Source organism: Pyrgilauda ruficollis, unplaced genomic scaffold (genome assembly GCF_017590135.1).
Source record: "Pyrgilauda ruficollis isolate IOZ18807 unplaced genomic scaffold, ASM1759013v1 scaffold7, whole genome shotgun sequence".
NCBI classification, from domain to species: domain Eukaryota; kingdom Metazoa; phylum Chordata; class Aves; order Passeriformes; family Passeridae; genus Pyrgilauda; species Pyrgilauda ruficollis.
Window position 1 is genome coordinate 10,116,076 of NW_024528821.1, and position 20,652 is coordinate 10,136,727.

A 20,652-nucleotide genomic window follows, 5' to 3' on the forward strand; every position below is an offset into this window, starting at 1 on the left:
GAGATGCCTCTGTTCCAAACTACATAAATCCCACTGGTCTTTTGTAATATGGTTTCTCATTACTTTGGTGTTCGGATGGTTTTGAATTTCTTGTGATAACACTAAATATTGCTGATCCTTGTTAATGGGTATCAGCAATTTATTCTATCCCTTGTCAGAAAGGGTTGACTAAATGCTGTAGCAGTATGTTTGATACACACACTCTCTTTTGTGAATTTTGTTTTGGGCCTCTGTGTCAGAATCATCCCCCCAAAAGGGTAAATTTGGTCATGACTTCAAGTCATTCTGGTGACCTTATTCAAATAATACCTGAAATTGTTATTCAACATTATAATTCACATTTCCAATTAAAAAATGTGTATCTTCTTTGCTCCAGATTGTTGTAATAGTGTGTATTGCTATGTGATCAGTTACCAAGTGACAGAATATGGTTAAGAGTCATCTTCCTGTGTGCCCATCACAGAGAAGTCCCTGTGATTTATTAAAAAAATCCAAACCAACGTTTCATACTGAAGTAGGGATGGATTTCATTTCAGATTTCATTGCTGGGTTTTCACAGCCCATAGTCTACACTTGGGGAGCAGCATATGGATCGTGCTGTGCACTCTTGTGCAGACTCATTGTTGGTGTAGAGTGAAGCTTATAACTACTGCTGAACAGTGTAAAAGTAACTGGGAGTTTGAAAATGGTTTTACTTTTGAATGGGAGAATGAATGAAATGGAAGATGGTTTCATCAATTAATGAAGTTAGAATATTTTAAAAAGGGCTTATTTGTATGCATTTAGCAGAGGCCATGAGGGCTTATTCCAATGGACAGTTTCAATTATTGCTTAACTGCCTTGCTAGTTTTAATATAAATCTACATATATGTATATAAGACAATCTTTTATAAGCAGAATTCTTTTCTTCTCCTGGCAGGTTTACACTTGCACTGTTATAGAAAAGTGATTGCAAGCTGGGACTGGGAAATTTGCTTAATTAAAGAACATAGATAGACTAGATTTGTCAGTTGTGCTGTCTATGAAACTCACTAGAAGTTAGTGACTGACTATTGGCTTATATTGGAAAAATTTCCCACATAGCTAAGGCCTAGATTTTTAAAGTGTAAATAGACTTTGTCAGCCCAAAAGTTAGTAAAAATTGAGTAGTGTCTGCAATGTCTCTTTTCTTTGCCTTCCATTATAATTCCAGTTTGACTAGAAGTGTAGGGTTGAAAAGAGTTGTTCAAGTATGGTAAGGCAGGCTGGATATAATTTGTGTTTAAGGAAGTCATGTATTATTTGTGAAAGTTCTCTAAGTTCAGTTGAGATTTCTTGTTTTTCCTTTCAGAGGTTACAGTATGTAAAACTACGTGGTGCCATGTCAATAATTGCAATGTACATGATTGATATGGTTACTGTGTTTCGTGTTTGTTCTAACTATTTTATCATGGTAGTGGTGGTGGTTGTTACATTGCAATGTACATGATTGATATGGTTACTGTGTTTCGTGTTTGTTCTATTTTATCATAGTAGTGGTGGTGGTTGTTATTATTTTCCGTTTCATAACTGGCAGTGGCTCTTTCTAGTTACAAAAGCTAGGTCTGTAAAAGCAGAAAGTAGTGGAAGCTGGCTCTTAGGATTCAGAAGGTATTTAATCCTGAAATTCTGTAGATGTGTCTTGATTAGTCATGCACAAGATGAGTTTCGTAACATCAAGGCTCAAGGCCTCCTGCTTGCAACTTATCATTTGTCACGTGTTTTGATTTTGGATTTTCATGGCTTTTAGTTGAAGATATATTGTAAAAGTTATATCTCAAGTTCTGTTCCAGCATGTACTAAAATGCTAACAAATCCAAGGAATCCTGAATGAAGCAGAATGTAAGAACAATTTGGACCATAACAGAATCTTTTACAAAATCATTATGTATTTTTTTCAAGTTTTCCACATGATGGAAATAGAGTGATACTTCAGTGGAACTTCCTGGGCTTTCATTTTCCTGGTCATGCATGAATAATCTATGCACTGGAACCAATTATTAGTTACCTTTGTTAAAGTAGAAAGAAAATTTCCTAGGATAAATTAGTTAATTTATTTAATAGTAAATTTAAATTTATGTAGTGATTCTTTTCTGCTATGAATAAGCAATGATGCTTACTGTAATGCAATTAGCTGTTGTTGGGTTTACTAGAACATGTGCAAACTTTTCTGTATTACAAAACTACTGAAATCATGAAGGGCATCCCAGCAAATCTAATGTGCATATTTTCAGGCTGGAGCGAAGTACAGGGAGGAATGTGTTTTGCACATGCAGTGAAGATGCATTGTGCATTTTTACCTTTTGTTCACTGAGATGAAAAAGCTTCATTTTCCAATTGTATCAACTGTGCAAACGCTCCTCTGATCACCCCAGAATGAGACAGCCAGGCAATGCTCAGGTGTATGTTCTGGGGATGGTGTTGCACAAAGGCACTGAAGGGACAGTCCCTCTGCCAGTGCTGATAATACCAGACACAATTGTTTTGAATTAAGACACTTCTTGCCTGTCTGTTTCATAAGGCTGTGTGGACTCAGTAACATTAAAAACCACTGGGGTGCTTTGAAGTTCCTGCTCAATGCAGTGTTGGGCAATCTGGTTGGCTGCAGACTTTTTAGTGGTGTAAAGCCATCTATTCTCAAGAGTACCTGAAATAAAACTTGTGCAAAAGATAGAGTGCTGATGCAGTTTTAAGGATCACTAAGCACTGTTCTCTACCTTCCTGTGAAGGGTTTGCAATGCAATGAAACCTTATTAAATATCATTGGTACTTTTTTTCAGTGTCTGTAAAAAAGGCAATGTGCTCGGCATCCTGGCTATGTAATTGCTAAGTGTAGGGAGGAAAAGCTTCAGTGTAATGTGAAATTGTCATCAGAATAAACGTAGCTGAGATGAAGAGGAAAGGGTCCTATTTATAAAAAGAAATCTATTGCTTATTTTTTTAAAGTGCTTTGCAATTGACCAGGTCTTTCTTGCAGAGCTTAAGTCATTCTTGGACAACTTAAGTCTTTCTTGGACAACTTGTTGTGAGGCGCTGCAAGAAGCAAAGATTGCAGGATGTGATCTTAATTTTAAGAGAGATGAATGAAGGGCAATTAGATAATTACAAAGCTGTATTACAAGTTTTACATTGTAGCTTAAGCCTGTTAATCCTTTACTCTCTCTTCTTCCAGAAGGCATGATGCTGAAACCAATGTATTAGTAGACATATCTTTAGTCTGCTTCAAAAAGACTGATACTGTGTGATTCCTGGTTAGAAACCCTGCCTCTTTTTTATGTGTTTGAGTAGGAGACTGCACTAAGTAACCCCAAGGCTCCTTCCAGCCTGAATTATCCTAAAAGTCTAAAATTATGTGCAAGTACAGTTGTGCTCCTAGGTATACTTTCTGTTAAGACAATTTTCATATCCAGTAATTAAAAGTTAATCATAATTCATTAAGTTAAATTGGGGATTGCAAGGTATCAGATTAATTTTTTTTTTTTAAATTTAGTTTCTACTAGTTAAAAAATCATCTCTTAAAGTGTCAGCATATAACATTCAGAATTTTAATTTTGTCTTCCACTTTGGTGGTGGTGTCTTATGAAGTGTGTGTTTGTATGTGTTTTATTCCATGATAATGGAACAGAAGAGAAATTGTAGTGGCAATATAGACAATGTTTAGGGGTTTTGGTTTGGGATTTTTTTTTTTACTTGAGGAGTTGGAAAGAAAGGGGCTTTAAAACAATGGATTTCAGCTCACTTGAAGGCTCTTGGTTATTGCAGCTCTGTTGTTGGATTTCTTTGTCCCCTCCCTTTGGAGGGCAAGGGAAATAGTTTAGTCTCTCATCTGTATTTTGTTTCTTTTACCTAATCTCTATAGAGAATTAAAATGTCAGAGTTGAATTTCAATCTCTTCTCTCTCCTAGCACTGTAAAAGGCATGTGTGCAACACACTGCTGTTTTACTCGTGGTTCTAGTTTATTATCTACAGAATTATTTGTTCTGTTGAGGTATAGCTAGACCTGCAGAGCTGTCCTGCTCTAGTCTAACATGATGCCAGTGCATACTAGATAAGCTTTGCTGCTGCAGCTCTGCTGAAATCCTGCTTTTGCTCTCTTTCCTCAAGATAAGCCAAGGCTTATTCACTTCCTTGAAGTGAATACAGTGAATACTAACACAGGTTAGTAAGTCTTTTTGCCAGTGTCTGTATCTATCAGGATTTCCTGCTGAAAGGCATTAAACATGTTGGAAAGAGTGTTTATTCTAGGACTGGCTTTAGTTGTTAGTGAGGTGATTCTTATTTTTAAACCACACCATTAATTTAGAGGAAGATATTTATGCTGTACTGCTTCCTAGTGAATTTAGATGCTTTTAAAAACCAGACTTACAGAACCTTTGGTTGCTGCTGAGGTCTGTGGATGTGGTAGGCACCCCTTCTCCAGGAGGAACAGTGAGCACAGAGGAAATCCTTGGTTGCTGGTGATGTGGTTCCCTGTATGAAACCATGATCTCCTGACATCTTTCTCTGCTGCAGGAGTTGTCTGTCCTGCTGTTGTATTTGAGACGTAGTTCAGATAGACAAGATCACCTCACTGGCTCTGGTAGAAGAAACAGAGTTTTGTCAGGTCCATTTGGTGCTGTTTGCTGCACAGACTCACCTGAGAGCCATGGCAAATGTCCAGAGCTGCTGTGGAATGGCTTCATTTCAGAGATTGAGAGCCATTCACTGGAGAGATAAAGCTTCAGAGAGACTCCTCAGATCAGCTTGTTTCAGAAACTGCTGCTGTAAGTGACAGAAGTCACAATATCTTAGTGCTTTTGTATAGAAAATTAAACAGAACTATGTGCATGTTCCTTTCTAGCTTATTTTCCAGTTTGACTGTCTTTTGATATGGCTACTGGGCTGGACAAAACCATAGAACTTTATTATGCAAAGTAAAAAATGTTGGCTTTATCTGGCAACTGTAGTGCTAAAGTGAAGTAAATACAACATTTGTACTGAGAGAAATTGTACTGAGCCCTTGTAATAGTGGTGAGTTTTGAATGCTGTTTCAAGTCATTAGCTGGATATTTGTAATAATCAGTTATCAGTGGATGCTGTGGATTTTTGCTTGCCTGCAGTGCTGTAGACTGGCAGTCTTAATTTCTTGTTATCAACTCCTTCATGCTTTTCTTATAGTAGGAGTTTTCTACTTTTCTGTCTTAATCTAGAAAGATATGACTGATGAGTCTTAATTTGTATGAAGTAGTAACTTAATTTGTATTATAGTATAAGCAGCATGATGCAAAACTTGTGACTTGGAATCCTTGGACTACTTAAAAGTAGTTAGGGGGAAATAAGGAGTGATTATAAATACTGGACTTGCTTGTATTTCTGCATGTGTCAAAAATTACACTATATTCAGAATAGTTTTATTTCTGTCTATTCTATCTATTAGATATTATCTATTTTTTATTTCTATCTATTCTGGTTCCTTTCCACTCCATCTCCTGCATTCTGTATGAAAGTATAGCAAGCATTAGTTACTAACTACATAAAGCTGTCAAGCTTAGGCAACCATTAATTCCACAGTTATAGCTGATTTTCTGTAATTCACCATGTTAGCGATGAAGGCTTGTCTTCTTTCCTTAGGAAAGTTTTTATTTCATGAGTCGTAAATACATTTCTATTTAGCATCAGTCTGTGTCTGTTAAATACAGTGTCAGTTCTTCAAAAGCAAACCTTTCTCTTTATGCACTTAAATGCTCCAGGAATCTGATAGAAAGGAAGAAAATGACCACCCTGAACCATGAACTGCATTCTTTCTACACCTTGAATTAAAGTAGCAATTATTAAAACCCACAATTAAATCGCTTTACTTAAAGCAATGAAAACTCACGTGACTTGCAGGCAAGGCTAGACAAGCCTCCAGCTCCCAGAAATTGTGATGTCCTGACAAGAAATGCCACTGAAAACAATGTTTGGGTGAAGGAGCTTATGAACTCAGTTTTAAAATCTTTTTAAAATAATCCTTTTTATGAGGCAGTGGGTTTTTTGAGTCAATTTACTTAGAACCAACCTGTCACACAGAAAGACAGCAGAAGCCATTGTTTCTGAAAGGTAATTTCTAGCTGTCATTCAGACAATAGGAATTGGCTTCATGATAGAAAATACTTGTTCTGAATTAGTTAGAACACTTCTCTTGTATATTCAACCTTAAGGGGCAAAGCTATTCAGAAGGAAAAGGAAGTTTCTGCACTGAGAATTGAGAATTCATATTTGACTTTGCCTTCTCTTTTCATCAATTCACTGTGTTGTCAGACATGAGGAAAAGCTTTGAGACTTCTGCAAAACCATTACTTATTTAATGACTTAAGAATTTAAAAAGATATAAAATAATTGGGAGAAAATCTAGAGAGAATGAGAAGTTAGCCTGGAAAAAAAGGAGACTCAGGGGTGATCTTATCACTCTCTACAGCTACTGAAAGGTGGCTGTAGTCAGGTGGGGTTGGTCTCTTTCTCCAGGCAGCAACTGACAGAAGGAGAAGACACAGCCTTAAGCTACACCAAGGGAAGTTTAGGTCAGGTGTTAGAAATTCTTTACTAAAAGAGTGATTGGTCACTGGAATTGTCTACCCAGGGAGGTGATGGAGTCACTGTCCCTGGTTGTGTTTAAAAAAGACTGGACATGGCAATCAGTGCTGTGGTTTACTTGTTGATGACGTGCTAGGTAGGTCATAGGTTGAACTGGATGATCTTAAAGGTCTTTTCCAACCTAGTTCATTCTGTGATTCTGGAAGTTGCAAAGCTTGTGTGTGTTTTGTTTTGGTAGTTTAACTTCCAGTATTCATTTGGTGCCTTTTTTAACAGGGAAGGTAGTACCATGGAAATTGCTGTAGAAGGCTGTGCCCAGAGTCTGCCCAGACACACAGTGAAAACATCCATGCAGAAGTTGGTATTTGTCTTGGTGGAAATGTTTTTCTAATTTTGATTGAAGGAAGAGTATATACCTAATTTCAATTCTTTTCTGAGCCAGAATGCTCAGAATGCTCAGAATGGAAACCTCTTGTCAGTAGAATGGATGACACTCCTGTATCAGCAGAAAGCCTCTTTTCTGTTCTAGAATCTTTCATATTCTTAAAGCTGTGGTAGTAATAAAGTGTTAAAACATCTCTGTCTAGTGTATGAATTTTTGTATCGTAAGTGAACCTAGAAAACTTCTTTATGCTTGGATGAGAAAGTGCTTGTTGACAGGTCAAGTCATGCTCAGGAAATGTGTATTTTCAGGACATGGGTATACTGTACCCAAAAATCAGAGTAATGAAACAGGCCTCTTTAAAGAACCATATATTGCTGATATGCTGCAAAAGTAATTGTGGAGGAAGAGCACAGTCTCTAGACTATTTCTGTTACTAGAAATAGTAATGGAAATAGCAGCCCTTTTTTGCCCCTCTGTCTTTTAAAACAGTTGGACTAAGCAGATGTGTTTAACATAATAAGCAGATGAATCTGATATGTATTGTTCTAAATTGTAGTGTAAGCTTTTCAGTAACTATTTTTGTCTTAATAGCAGCAAGAGTAAGTAAGAAAAGGGCACGTGGTGTGACTCTTGGGGATGGTGCTAAGCATGGCCAGGAGCTGGATGTTGATTCTTGAGGTCCCTTCCAACTCAGCTTACTCTGTGACTCTGAGTATGCTGATAATTTGGTAGAAAATGACTTAAGATCATTCTTGTTTTTATCTGGTGGTGTTCAGGAGTATAATCATCAGTTGCTAAAAGAATCAATAGAGAAGGTGGATATTTAAAGTGCAAAGTTGAATTTTCTGAAGGAAGTCATGAGAAACTGATAAGGAAGAGACAATGTGTAGTGAACTGATCAGAACCCTCATTCCCAATCCTCCTGTGCTGCTGGGCAGGGGGGGCGGGGGTAGGAGAAATTGAGAGTGAAGTTAAGCCTGGGAAGAAGTAAGGCAGGAGCAAGGTGTTGGAAGGTCTTTCTTTTTTATTTCTCATTACCCTACACTGACTTTTGATTGGCTATAGAATTTATTTCCCTCAGTCTGTTTTGCTTGTGATGCTAATTGCTGAATGATTGCTCCATGTGCTTGTCTTGGCCCAGGAACCTTTTGCTATATTTTTTCTTTCCTGTCCAGTTAAGTAGTATTAGTGGAACTTGTGGGCACCTGGCACCCACCTCAAAAGTGTTGTTGGATTTAACATTCTGAAAAATTTTACTTAGATGTAGATAACAAAATTAAAAAGTGGTGATGTTCCAAGCTAATTTATTGTAGGATCATAGTAAAACTTAGGCTGGAAGTATAATCCTTCTGTTCTGGAGTCTAGATTTGGTGACCCCTTGCTCAAAGTAGAGTTGACTTGGAATTTCTGTTTATTGTTCAAATTGTTGCCGTCTAAAAGGACATTGAAACACTATCTTCTATTCCAAACCTCGCTTGCTGTAAGAATAGTGTTAAAACTTGATGGGAAAGCTCCTAATTCAATATTTGCAGTTTACTTACTGATTACTGTAGGATGCAGAGCATATATCACAACTTGAAGCAGGTTATTTTCTTTGCATATATTTGGCTCCAAATAGCACTTGTGAAAGTTGGTATACTCCCTAAAAACAGGGTGCCTGAGGGAATACTTTCCCTTAGAGAAAGTGACTTTGTTTTGGAATGAGTACAAATGCCAGGGGCTGTTTGTTACTCCTGCCAAGCTTCAGATTGAACTGCATCTCAAGTTTTAATAATACTTGAGGGCTATTGCTTATTAATGGATCCCCTCACTTTAATTATTGTGCTGGGGTGTTGGAGCCATGTGTGCTCTCTCCTTGCCGACCCATGCCCCCTCCCCTTTTAAACTGACATTTTTTAGTTTGATGTTGTAGAGAAGACAGCTCACTGACATCCTTGGACCTGGCCAGAGAATCTGCCAGGAGATGCTGCAAGGAGATAATTTTGGTTGCATATTGTCAACTTGCTACTGGGGAACATCCAGAATGCGACTGGGAATAAAATCAAGTGCTGACAAAAGCAATAATGTAAATTTACAAGTATTGAAGTAAGGAGAAGCTTAGCGCTGCTACTGAAGATTTCCTCCCTTCCTCCCCTTTTGTTTCCCTTTAAAACAAATATATAAAGTGTCTTTCCTGTCGCTCTGCACCCCTTTCTCTAGCACTGATCAGATTTCTTTTGCCTGTCCTGTAATTGATGCAATGTTAATACTTTAAAATTTTTGTTGGCTTTTTAATGTTTTATTTAAAGATCCGATCTGTGGCCCTTTCAACTGCTTCCTTGCATGGGCTCAATTTTTTTAATGTAGCAAGTCTCTGAGAAGTGTTACTTAATTCCTGAGGCTTGCTTTCTGTTTAGCAATGATCAGTGCAATCCAAATGTAATGATTCTCAGGATAATGTAATTTATAGCCTCTAGATGTAATTTCTCTGGTGTAAGGGAGTGGAATCTTTTTCTTCTAATCAAAGTTGAGTATCAAATTCCAAGATCTGCAAGTGCTAGATAGAATGTTCTACTAGCACTAGCCTGGGGCTGTCTTACAGCATTTTAAAGGCAATAAAATACAATCAGGCCCCCCCTCTTTTTTTTTTTTTTTCCTGTAAGATAGTCTGAGAAATTACTGTTGTGATTCTCCATTCACTAGAAGGTCACCCTTTCATAGGAAGGTGCATTTTGCACAGAAGTTCCTCACTGGAAGTAGCAGGTGCTCTGAGGAGCCCTGAGCTACTGCTGTAGCACTTAACCAGTGCTGAGCTGAATGAACCTGGGAGGCTGACCCTGAGGGTACTCCATATCTCCTGAAGTTCAGCATGTGAGCTCCTGAACAGGCATCTGAGACCTCTCACTAAATATTCAACTTTCATCAGCTTTAGGGATTTCTGAACCCATGTGGATAAAAGGGTCTCCCATCTCATCAGATCCTGATGTTCCCTTCTTTTACGAGTGCCTCTGACTCACAGGGTTAGGGGAGTTGTTTGGTCTCCATTGCTTCCTTGTTTGACTAGGCCCTCTTCAGTGCCACTTACTTTTTCAGCTTTGATTACCTGAGGCTGGAGAGTAGCTCCTTGTTAGCACTGAGCACCACAGAGAAAGTGCTGCCTGTAGTGCTCTCTTTAGGTGTTAAAGTGCGCACACAGATTGTGCTGCTGCCACGGGCATAAACAAATGATAAAACAGCTCAAACCAGAAGAACCTTGAAGCTATGATACTTGGTCCAAGAACTGAAGGAGAATAGAGCTGATAATCGTCTCCACCACAAAAAAAAAAAAAAAATCCCCCAGACACCCACCAAGCCTTAAAGTGAGTTGGGTCTTGTTCTGGCAGTTAAGAGGGTGTGGACTTCTTCAGATAACATCTCAGTGCAATATCACTCTGCACAGCCTCTATTCTTTTTAGCATGTATATTTGCTTAATCTTTGGTATTAATTTAGTGCTCTCAGTAGTTTGAAAATAGACCAGAATGGATTTGGATTAATCTGCAATGCTATTCAGTTTTGCCTCTCCTTTCTCCAAGGAAGAAGTGGGTTTCTGTTCTTGTGTGGTCTGCTTCATGCTCTTGGCACTTGAAAGTGCAGTTGGCAGTGACAAATGTCTGACCTCTATTAACAGGGCTCTGGAATTGAATCTTCTTCTATTGCATGTTATATGGATGAGGGTGAGGAAGAGGACACTTTCCAGGGAATGTCTGTGTCTCTATTCCATTTCTTTAACTGGGAAAGGAGTAAAAACAGAGTGCCAGAATGACTGGTGCTGTGAGCATGTAATACTTGGCTTGCAAGCGTATCTGAGACTTAGAAGCCTAACTGAGCTTTTGGTCTAGGTTTGTGTTACATTTGGACATGGTTATAGAAAGTGGCAACATCTAACACCTGTCACAAGGGAAAGGTCCTAAATGACTACTAAATCTTAACCTGTAATGAGTACCATATGGCACTTCTTATTTGCAGCTGGAAAAAATCAGGAAGCCCCAAGAGGCTGGTGATTAGAGACTTGTGTGTAAAATAAAAGTAAAACAGACTTCCTGAAAAATCAAGTGGCTTACTGTATCCTGCCACTGACTGACTGCCAGGTGCTCCATGTGGGTGTCTCAGGGATGGTGTGAGCTGCAGAGATGTGTAGCTGTGCAGGCAAAGATGGAGGCATACTTAAAACTAACCATTCCTCTAATTTGCTAAGTACTTGTTTAGGGGTTCACTTATGGTCTCTATAAAAGTTAGAAGATGGCTTGCATTCAGAGTTCAGCATTTAGAACTGAAATGAGCAGTAGTGAGGTTTAGACTGCCTACAGAGGTGGTATTAAATTTATGCATTCCCAAACTGCAAAGCCAACCAGAGTTACTTTGTTTAGGATGTTTCTCTAGTTGTGCTGGGTATTTAGAGGTTCATGCAGCTGCAGTGCTTGCTGAAGGAAATGAATGTGGTGTTTGGCATCTGTCAGTTCATTAATGTGGAGATGGAGTGGGTTGAGAAGGCCACCTGGTAGTTTACATTCTGGTTTAGTGCTCTCAGTTTGCACTGTTTACCAGGAGGTGTACTTGCCAAATCTAAACATAGATGCTTTGTAAGATGCTGCCTCTGGATGGCAGCATAAAGATAATACTTCTAAGTTGCTGTTAAAGGAAATTTTACCAATTCATACAGCCTGATGTAGAGCTGTTTGAAAATCTGTTCTCATTAGGCCAGAAGTACTTGGCTTCTCAAGTCTCTTCAACTGTAGCTTTGAAATGCTTGCAAGAAGGGCAGCGGAGCTTCATCTGGTTATTTTACTTTGTGTCTCAGCCAGTAAAATGCACTGCACTGAAGCACATTCTCTGTGTTCTAAGACTAATAGACTGCAGAAACCTTAGGGTTTTCAGAAGTGGTGGGAGCTGTCCACGTCCTTTTCCTCACCTCCACTTGAGTGTAAGGCTGGCAGTGTCCCTTAAAGCAGCGGGCAAAACCATTTTTGAAGACAGAAGGCTGTGTAGAAAGTAGGAGTGAACTACTGTGAGTTGTAAGGGCTAACTGTTGTTTAAACTCTGCACTTAAAGTTTCTGCCTAATGTTCCTTCATGTCCTGAGGAGTTGTCAGCCTTAGCCCTCTTAAAACCAAGTATTGAGAAAGGGAGTAAAGTCTGGGATTTTGGGAGAGTTAGATGTCCAGCTGGGCTCTTCTACTTTGTCTTTTGTTCTGATTCAGGAGTCAGGTACAGAGAACTTGTCAGGTTGTGATACCTCCCGTTCTGAATGGGTGAATAGTTGCAGTTTGGGGATTAATCCAAGTTGTTCAGGTTTTGGGGTGTTCATTCAGTAAACAGTCCTTGACTCCAAAAGTTGTCTGTAGTTAGACTGGTCTATGGGAAGATCTGTTGCTGCAAGTATTGCCGTTATTTTAACTAGAAGCTTCTGTGAAAGATACGCTTTATGAAAAACTATATGTAAAAGAACCATAATTAGTTGAGTTTAAAGCAATAAATTCCATATTGTTTTAGTACAAGGTACAGGCAGAAAAGTTCAATCCTCTTTAGATAAGAGCTCCTGTCCATTTCTTGTATTTTTAACACAGACAAAAATGTTTTGATATTCTGAAGGTAGTTATGCCAAGCTTTTCTTGCTGATAATTTTAGGATTTTTCTAAGTACACCTTTAATTCCAACCAATTTGTAGTAACTGTATTCTAAGAGAATTTATTAATTCTTAAACTTTCTGTTTAATCAGACCATTCATTTGGGATGTGATAACTAGGCTTAGCAGATCTCTTACAGTTGTTCCATGTTGCTATTACTAGCAGCTATTCGTGTAGCTAAACATCAAGCACATAGTGCTACCCCTTCAGAGGAAACAGAGGTGTTGTTTATCCATCAGATGCTTGAGAATGGTTTTTAACCTGCCTTTTGTGTCCTCATTGACTGTGGCCAGAACTGTAGCTACTACAACTAGAAGTTTCCTCTGCCAGTCTGAACAGGTCTTATATTGCACAGATTTCAAAGAAAGATAGTGCCTCAAGGTGCAACAGATGAAATTACATGCCAGAAGTTCCCTTAGTTTAACAAAAAAAAAAAAATGGCCAAGAACTTCTGCAGACAGATTTTGACTCTTACATTTTAGACCATGATATTTATTCTTTTCATATCTTTGGGTAGATTGAGGGAAGCAATTCCTTAGAAGGGCTTCTAATTCAGATTCTGCTTTAGCAATATTACTGCTCATAAATGCACCACTTTAGTGAGAAAAGGATGGCAATTTGGATTAGAGACCTGTGATGGCTTTGCTGCCATAGCTGACTTCACACAGATACGAGTAATAAATTGTTATCTGCAAATTTGTACTCCCGCTTAAGCCTAAAGAGCATGGATGTGAAATCATAATTAGAACTCGCAATAGCTGCTGTAACTCTTCTTGTCAAATCCCCACAAAACCTTTTGTTTGTTGGTTATATTTCTGTCCAGGTAAGTGAAGGGAAAATCAACTTGCTGAAGATAAATGGTGAAATCTTTGACTTGGATGAGTAGTAAATCCTTAGCTAGGAAGCTGCACAGGTGTTTTGTTACAGAGATCATGGCAAGCTAATGAATATGAGGATGCTCTTCAGGACCACCACCAAAATAAAGCTCAATCTTTGTTTGGAACTGAAAGGCTGAATTTATTTGTGTTATAAATAAAGGTATGAATAATTTTTGGTGTGGTTACAGCAGGAAGATTACTTAAGCCATCTTCCTAGAGTAAAGGCATTTGTAACTGATGCTGTGCTGTATGTTAAATTTGCTGATTTTGATCAGAGTGAATTTTTAACAACAGTCAGTCTTTATAATTGATAGAATTATTCAGTATTTATGCTCCTTTTTCTCCAGAAGCTGAATTTATGCTGACAACTGGTAGGCTGTCATATTTGAATGCAGAGGGTGATGTTAGTAGCATTAAGCATTTGTTCACTGTGTATAAGCTTTATTCTGGGAGTATCTTTCACAGATGTCTAACAGGTAATTGCAGCCCGTACTGTGAAAGTTCTCTTCTGCCACCCCTAAATCATGAAGGAGAACAGTTTGAAAATCTGCAATTTCCACAGTGAGCTTTCATGAGCTACAAAGCACTGTTAAACTGCTTCTCAGCAGTAAAGCTGTGTGTATTTGAGTTAATTTAGATGCTGTAGGAATTCCAAGATGTAAGTTTATTTTACCAAATATGTGGTCTAGAGTCAGACGTGGTGAATTGGAAAGTCCTATTTCATTGTTTTCTGGACTAGAAGACTTCAAAACTATGGATTTTAGCCTAATTAACATTTCCATTGTTTCTAACCCCTCTTGCCCTTCTCTTTGGCAGTAAAAACCTGGCAGGGCTGGTGCATGCTGTCCTAGAACTTGAAGGGTTTGATGTACCTGCAGTTCTTTTGATACTGCTTTGTGGTTTGGTGTGATTCTATCTGAATGAAAAACTCCATGTTTCATTCAGCTTTTGTTAGTACTACAGTAACTTCATTACCTGATTAACTTGCTAAGAGGAGTACCTGGTCACATGTTGCTTGTAAATACAGAAGGGAGAGACCTGAGTTGATTGATAATCTAAAAGTAATAGGAGCAAGTGCTCTACTAGCTTTTAAAAACGCTTGGAAGGAAAGGAAGATAAAAAGTTACTGTGTGTCCATTCTCAAATTGAGACTGTACCTTTGAATCACAGCAATTCCTTGCCTGAGTGGCTGTGCAGTCAGACCTGCTGCAGGTAGTGGAAGGACTCATAACCATGTCAGCCTTGCAGAAGTGCTTCTGTTACTTTTATCTGTGAAAAACCTGAGTTACACAGCTCAGCTTCAAGAGCTGTTAGGGGACACAGACTGTGCTGTATGGAAGCCCTCAGAGATTAATTGCTTTTGAATGGGTTTTATGGATGGCTCTTCCTTTGACTATTCTAGAGAATGGAAGGCTTAATAAAACCAAACAATTAAAAAGCTTCATTATAGGTAGCAAATAAATCCTAAGGAAGTCATTAGGAAAAAGTATGGGAAAATACAAATACAGGACACAAACAGCAATTGCTACACAGTGTGATGTATGTATTAACTTTTTGTCTAGCCTTTACTGCTTGCTCTCTGCTCCTCACTCACGTTGTTCTACAGTTCAGTTAAGCTCATGTCATCAGTGTCTGTTGTAGTTTTCAATTTGTTTTAAAATTCTGGCCCTCTTTACTTGGGCATAATTTATTTTAATGATTCCTGTTCATCTTTTTCCAACTAGAGGGAACAATCCTTACCTGGTGAGGCAGCTGACAATGTTGTGTCAAATAACTGTCTGGTTCCCTTCAGGACAACATCTGTTTATGAAGTTAGTGTGTGCAAGTTAAACCTCACTGGAGCTTCATCATTTAAGTCTCTGAGGGGGTCTTAATGCATTACAGGTGACACCAGCATTTAAAATCAGCAGCTGTCCACAATCAGGCTTTTGAATCTTTTCTGACCTCCTGCTGCTGTCAGAATGGAGCTTTCAAGAAAAGCATGCAGTCTGTTAGTACAAACTGCATGGCTGGATTCAGTGATATCACTTTGCTCCTCTAGAAAAGAGTTGTCAAACAGGAAATTCTCGATTTGTGATAAAATTATACATAAGGAGGATGTCAGAATAAAGAAATTGTTTGAGCTATTTCTCTTTTCGTTTTCTTATCCAGTTCTCTGATACCAGAATTGAGAATTTATTTGTAAACAACTTGGGTCATGTCAGAACTCTCACTGAGTCACCAACTGTGCTTCACCTTCTCTTGACTGGTAATTTGTAAGTGTCAAGGTTTGGAGATGATTGGCTTTCCTCTTTATTCTTGCTTATGGAAAGAGTATTAAATTACTCTTAAACTCCTATATGTTTTAATGCTAATCCATTATTGCAGTACTCTAGTGTTGGGGTTTTTTTTAAACCCCTCCCTATGTGCGCACTGTTAGCTGTTAGGTTTCCCTGCAACTGTGTGTATGTAGTGGTAAATCACTTCTTTTTCACTTCAGAGTTTTGCAAAGTCCCAAGTTACTGTTCTCTCCAGCAGCAGCATTCGTCTTCCTGGTAGTTTTTACAAACATTTTGTCCAATACTGTTGTGAGTGGCAGCTGGGATGGGGGGTGGGAATGGAATATGCTGAAATTGTCTTGTAACCAAGGTCTTTGGGCCTGATGAGAAAGGAGTGGAATGTGCCCAATGCATAAGACAGGCTTTTAACCACAACACATTTTGAGGATGACTTGGGCTATTGATTTCACTGAGCTGACTGTAACAAACCAGGAGTAGGAATGTGTGCTTTTTTTCCTTCAAACTGAAAAACAACAAACAAACAAAACTGCATTCTGTTGGTGGCATAAAGCAGTTTTCCTCAGTCCATGTAAGACACAAAAGACCAAGCTTGTTCTGGAAGAATTGTCCTTTGACCAATAAACCAATACCATCCCTCCTTTTATATACTAATGAAAAGAACTTGTTCTCTACACACAGATTCAATGGGTTGAAGCTGTCAGGAAAATCCAGTGAAAGGATTAGCTAAACTTGAATAGATTAATTAGAGCCTTTGGTTGTGTCTTGCTATGGAGAAGTCACAGCATAGGGAATAAGCAGTGATAGTGCCTTCATCTTTACAGGTACATGAGCAGGGAGGCAACAGGAGCACAGTAAGGAGCAAATCTAAGCAGTTTGTCTTGAGTTCTTAAAAGCTGCTTTGATTCCTTATTCATCTTGGTGTAGTTGAAAACAAAAAGATTTTGATTGATATGGAGATTGTGACCAGCTCCTTATGCTCAAGATACAATGTGCTATTATATCAAATATTTTTTATCTTCTGTCACCTAAGACAATGTGTCCTACTGGCCAGAGCCAGGAACTGAACTGCTACTGAAGGCTTCTGGCTGCCAGGTAATAATACAAGGCAAGGGCCTTGCTTGGTTTTCCAACTGCATCATGTGCCAAGTGTAACTTGGAGTTCCCCTGAGGTTTGGAGTCATTCAGGTTTCCATATCTGCAAACCCAGAAGATCACGTCATTTTCATAACTAGTGATGGTTAACTGGTTACTATGGGTAAAGCACTGATGGTAACCATCTAAATCTTGCTCTTAATGTAGATTTTTCTGCATTTGGAATGTCATTGCATCCATTTTCTTTGTGTGATTGAAGTGTAGATAACTGTTCATTTGCAGGAGAAATTCCTAGTGTTCCTATGCATAGTGTGGAGCCTAGATTTCCTTGGCATTCATGTGAGATACACAACTGATTCTGTGGCATCAAAAATCTCTAGCCTGTGGCTGCTCAGTGGTTTTCAAACTTGTACTAACTTGTTATGCAGTATGCAATCTCCTGTAGTGCAATTTTTGTGCTTGCTTTGCCAAGTTAAAAAATAAAAATATGGCCTTGAGATTACTGAAAAGTCTAAACAAGAAGAAGGCTTTCACTCAGAGTAGGTCGTTAAGCTTTTCTTTTTATTTGTGCCATCATGTTTTACCTTGGGTTTTTTTTTAAACTATACAGCAATAAGACCTCTAAGTGGCATGAATTGGTCTTGAGATAATATAGATTTTCAGGGCTTTTTTTTTTATTCAGACGGTTTAATTAAGAATACCTTAATTTGGTGCAGTTATAAGTAAATGCAAATGGGAAGCAGTCTGCCAAACACAGCTTTTGTACAGGAAGATAAGTGACTCTGCTGGAGGAGGACTTCTTGATAAGCTTGTGGGTGAATAGATCTTCCCAGGATTTAAGCCAAAAACTTACTAACATTTGATTACAGTGGGTATTTGAAGAGTTTTCTGATTACAATTACTTTAGTTTCCCTTCACTGCTGTCTGAGAAAAACCATATTTCCTTCCTGCAAATAATGCATCTGAACTGGATATCCAAAACCATTTGTCAAAAAGATTCAGTGAGTACTCCTGACTCCCCAAGACAGGCTAATTATGTGGGTTAAGAAGTTACTCAAAACATGAGAAATCCAGTGTGAATATATAAATTGCTTTGGGAGGCAGTCATAGGTTTAAAAATAACCCGTACATTGATTAAACCTAAAGCACTTTGGTACAAACAAGGTAAGGGAGAGAAGGACATTTTTTAGAAACTTCATGTATGAAACTTTTAATGGATACAATGGATAAGGAAGGGGTTGTGGTATCTCCACCGCTGTAGTTATTCAAGGTGCAACTGAACAAGGACCTGTGCACACTGCCTAAGCTGCCCTGCTTTGAGTGATGCCTTCCACACCAAATTATTTCATTTGTTTTATTAATTGGATCTATTTCGTTTTGTCTTGGTGCTGAATCACTGTAAGCACTGACAAAGCAGCTTTCTGCATACAGCAGCAAAGGGCAGAGACTCCTGATCCTAATTGTCCGAAAACTCACCTTCACAACATTGTGCACCTCTGACTTGTTTTGTGAAGGGGCCGTGTAATCTCACACCATCCTTTTCCTTCCCAACTTCCCTATCTCCTTTTTCACCCCAACAGTTCCCTTGTACCTGAAAACTGAAAAAATTTATATTAGAAATATTTTGTGGAAGTTGTAAGGAAGACTAAATGAGTCTCTTCTGCTCCATAGGCTGAATGAATTCTTCTCTTTGTGCAGCATCTTGATCATGCTTTTTCTGTATGTGCTATTTTAACCTGTGTGTTCTACCACAGTTTTTGGTGGGTTTTCCTAAGTTTATTATTTTCCCCCGCCTCTTGGAGGCAGCAGAGGTTTTCCATGTTGCTCTCACTGTTCCATCCTTGCAACACAGAATCAGTGCTGCAGCACAGTGAGCAAGGTTTGTACTGTGAGGGAAGGGAATATTGCATGTAACTCAGGTTAATCCCTTTTAAACTTTTGTTAGAGATTAATCCAAAAACTGGTTCACAAGGAACTTGCTTTTTCAAAACCCATTTTTAAAAGTGAAAGAGATCAGACACCAAATTCATAGGATAACTGGGATTGAAGGGGGCATCAGAAGGACTTCCAGCCCAACACCCCGTTCCAAACAGGGGCAGCCATGAGGTCAGGCCTCATTGCTTGTCCAGCCTGATCTGTGAAAACTGGGCTAGAAAGATGAAATTTCATTCTAGGAAATGGCTCAATAATCCCTGTTAACTAAGAATTTTGAGTTTTCATATACATAACATCAAGAAACTGGTGACAAAAGCCACATGGAAGATCAGGAGAGACACTCTGGTCATGTTGTGTACCACCACTGCTGGCCTTAAATCTCAAAGCTCTGCCTTTTGCTGCAAGATGCTTTAATTGATCCTGGGATTTTGTAGCTCTAAGTGAATGAAGTTACTTCTGTATTTTCAATCTGATGGTTGGTAGTATGTTTAGGCTAAGAGCCAGGACATTCCTAATGCCAGGTAGGGGATGGGTTATGTCTCTAAATGCTTCTGTGGTAATGAAGGCCAGCATTCAAGTGTGGGTGTATTTCAGATCTGACATACTGGCTGGTTTCTTCCTTGATTGAAACTTTGTGCATAATGTTCTCTGTCAATTACTGAAGGGAAGGACCCCAAATGCTCAGCTTTTCAATCTTTTAAAGCATCAGCTCTGTGTTTTTAATACATTGCTGTACCTGTTCTCAGAATAAGTTGAACCCTGAAGCATTTCAGCTAGTGCATCTTCTAATATGGCTCATGGTTTTTAACTATGAAAAGGTCTGAAACAGGTATTATGTGGAAATATTCTACCAAAAAAGAGGATTTATTCTAGAAATCTCACTTCTGTAAACACATTTGTTAATCTGAGGTCAACACAGGGCTCTAATGAATATCCCATGCTAAAATGGGGGTGGAAGAATACAATCTAAGCAAATGTGGTATGGGAGGGTTATTTAACTGGGATCTTCTCTGTGAACCATACTTGTATATCCCTCTTCTCTGAACTCCTTGAAATCCAGCTGTCATCAGCCACCTGACTGTCACCTTATGCTAGAGACTGTTGTAGCTGGTTTGTCAAGCTTTGCACTGGTGTGGGAATGCAGCTCCATCAAATCTAGAGGTTTTTACATGTCTTTTCTCAGTAACTGAGCTATGGGGGGAAGACTTAATTACATAGTAAGTATTTGTCTAACAACTGTCACAGATGTGCTCATAACCTTCAGGCTTGATTTAAACTCTTGTGCAAAACCTGACATCTACTGGTGAGAAGCATAACTGGGCTCTCCTCAGTTGGAGATGTGCTGAAGAGCCTGTTTTATAAAGTGCTGGTGCTTTTGGCTATAGGTGTTGCATTGTACTGCTTAAGCATAAATTTGGAAGTCCAAAATGAACTGTAAAATACTTACAAACAAACACAGATATCATTAAAGGTGATTGAACTTTCAGTTAACTGTGTCTGCTTTGAACACTTGTATAATGGCTGGAGCACAAACTTTGTAGGTTTACTTTTTAGACAAACTTTTTAACTTTTTGTGATAACATTAAATACTTCATCTAGTCTTATGCCAATTAAAAATAATTTTCCCCTTATGTTTTCAAGGCTTGCCATGGATGTACATCTTTATCCAAATGTGATTGCAGTGGAGTAAAAGGTGAAAAGGTAAATATTCTTCTTTTTATTTTTTAACTGTCAGACCAGCACACAAACCACTGAATCATATGCCAGCTTCAGATAACTGAAGCTTATGGATGATAGTTCTTTGCTTCTTGTTCGTATCTTTTTTTCTTTGATGGTAGTGTGAGCATGCACCAAAGAGCAAATCTGTATT

General features: G+C 38.6%; 1 protein-coding gene across 3 annotated transcripts in view; it reads left to right on the top strand.

Annotated features, from left to right (window-relative positions):
* Positions 1-20,652, top strand: part of COL4A5 (collagen type IV alpha 5 chain) — a 74,200-nt gene that overhangs the window by 1,787 nt on the left and 51,761 nt on the right. For all 3 annotated transcript variants that reach the window (XM_041485276.1, XM_041485277.1, XM_041485278.1), the window contains exon 2: positions 20,424-20,483. In XM_041485276.1, coding sequence (XP_041341210.1) covers positions 20,424-20,483 — 60 coding nt within the window. The remainder of the gene's footprint in view (positions 1-20,423; positions 20,484-20,652) is intronic.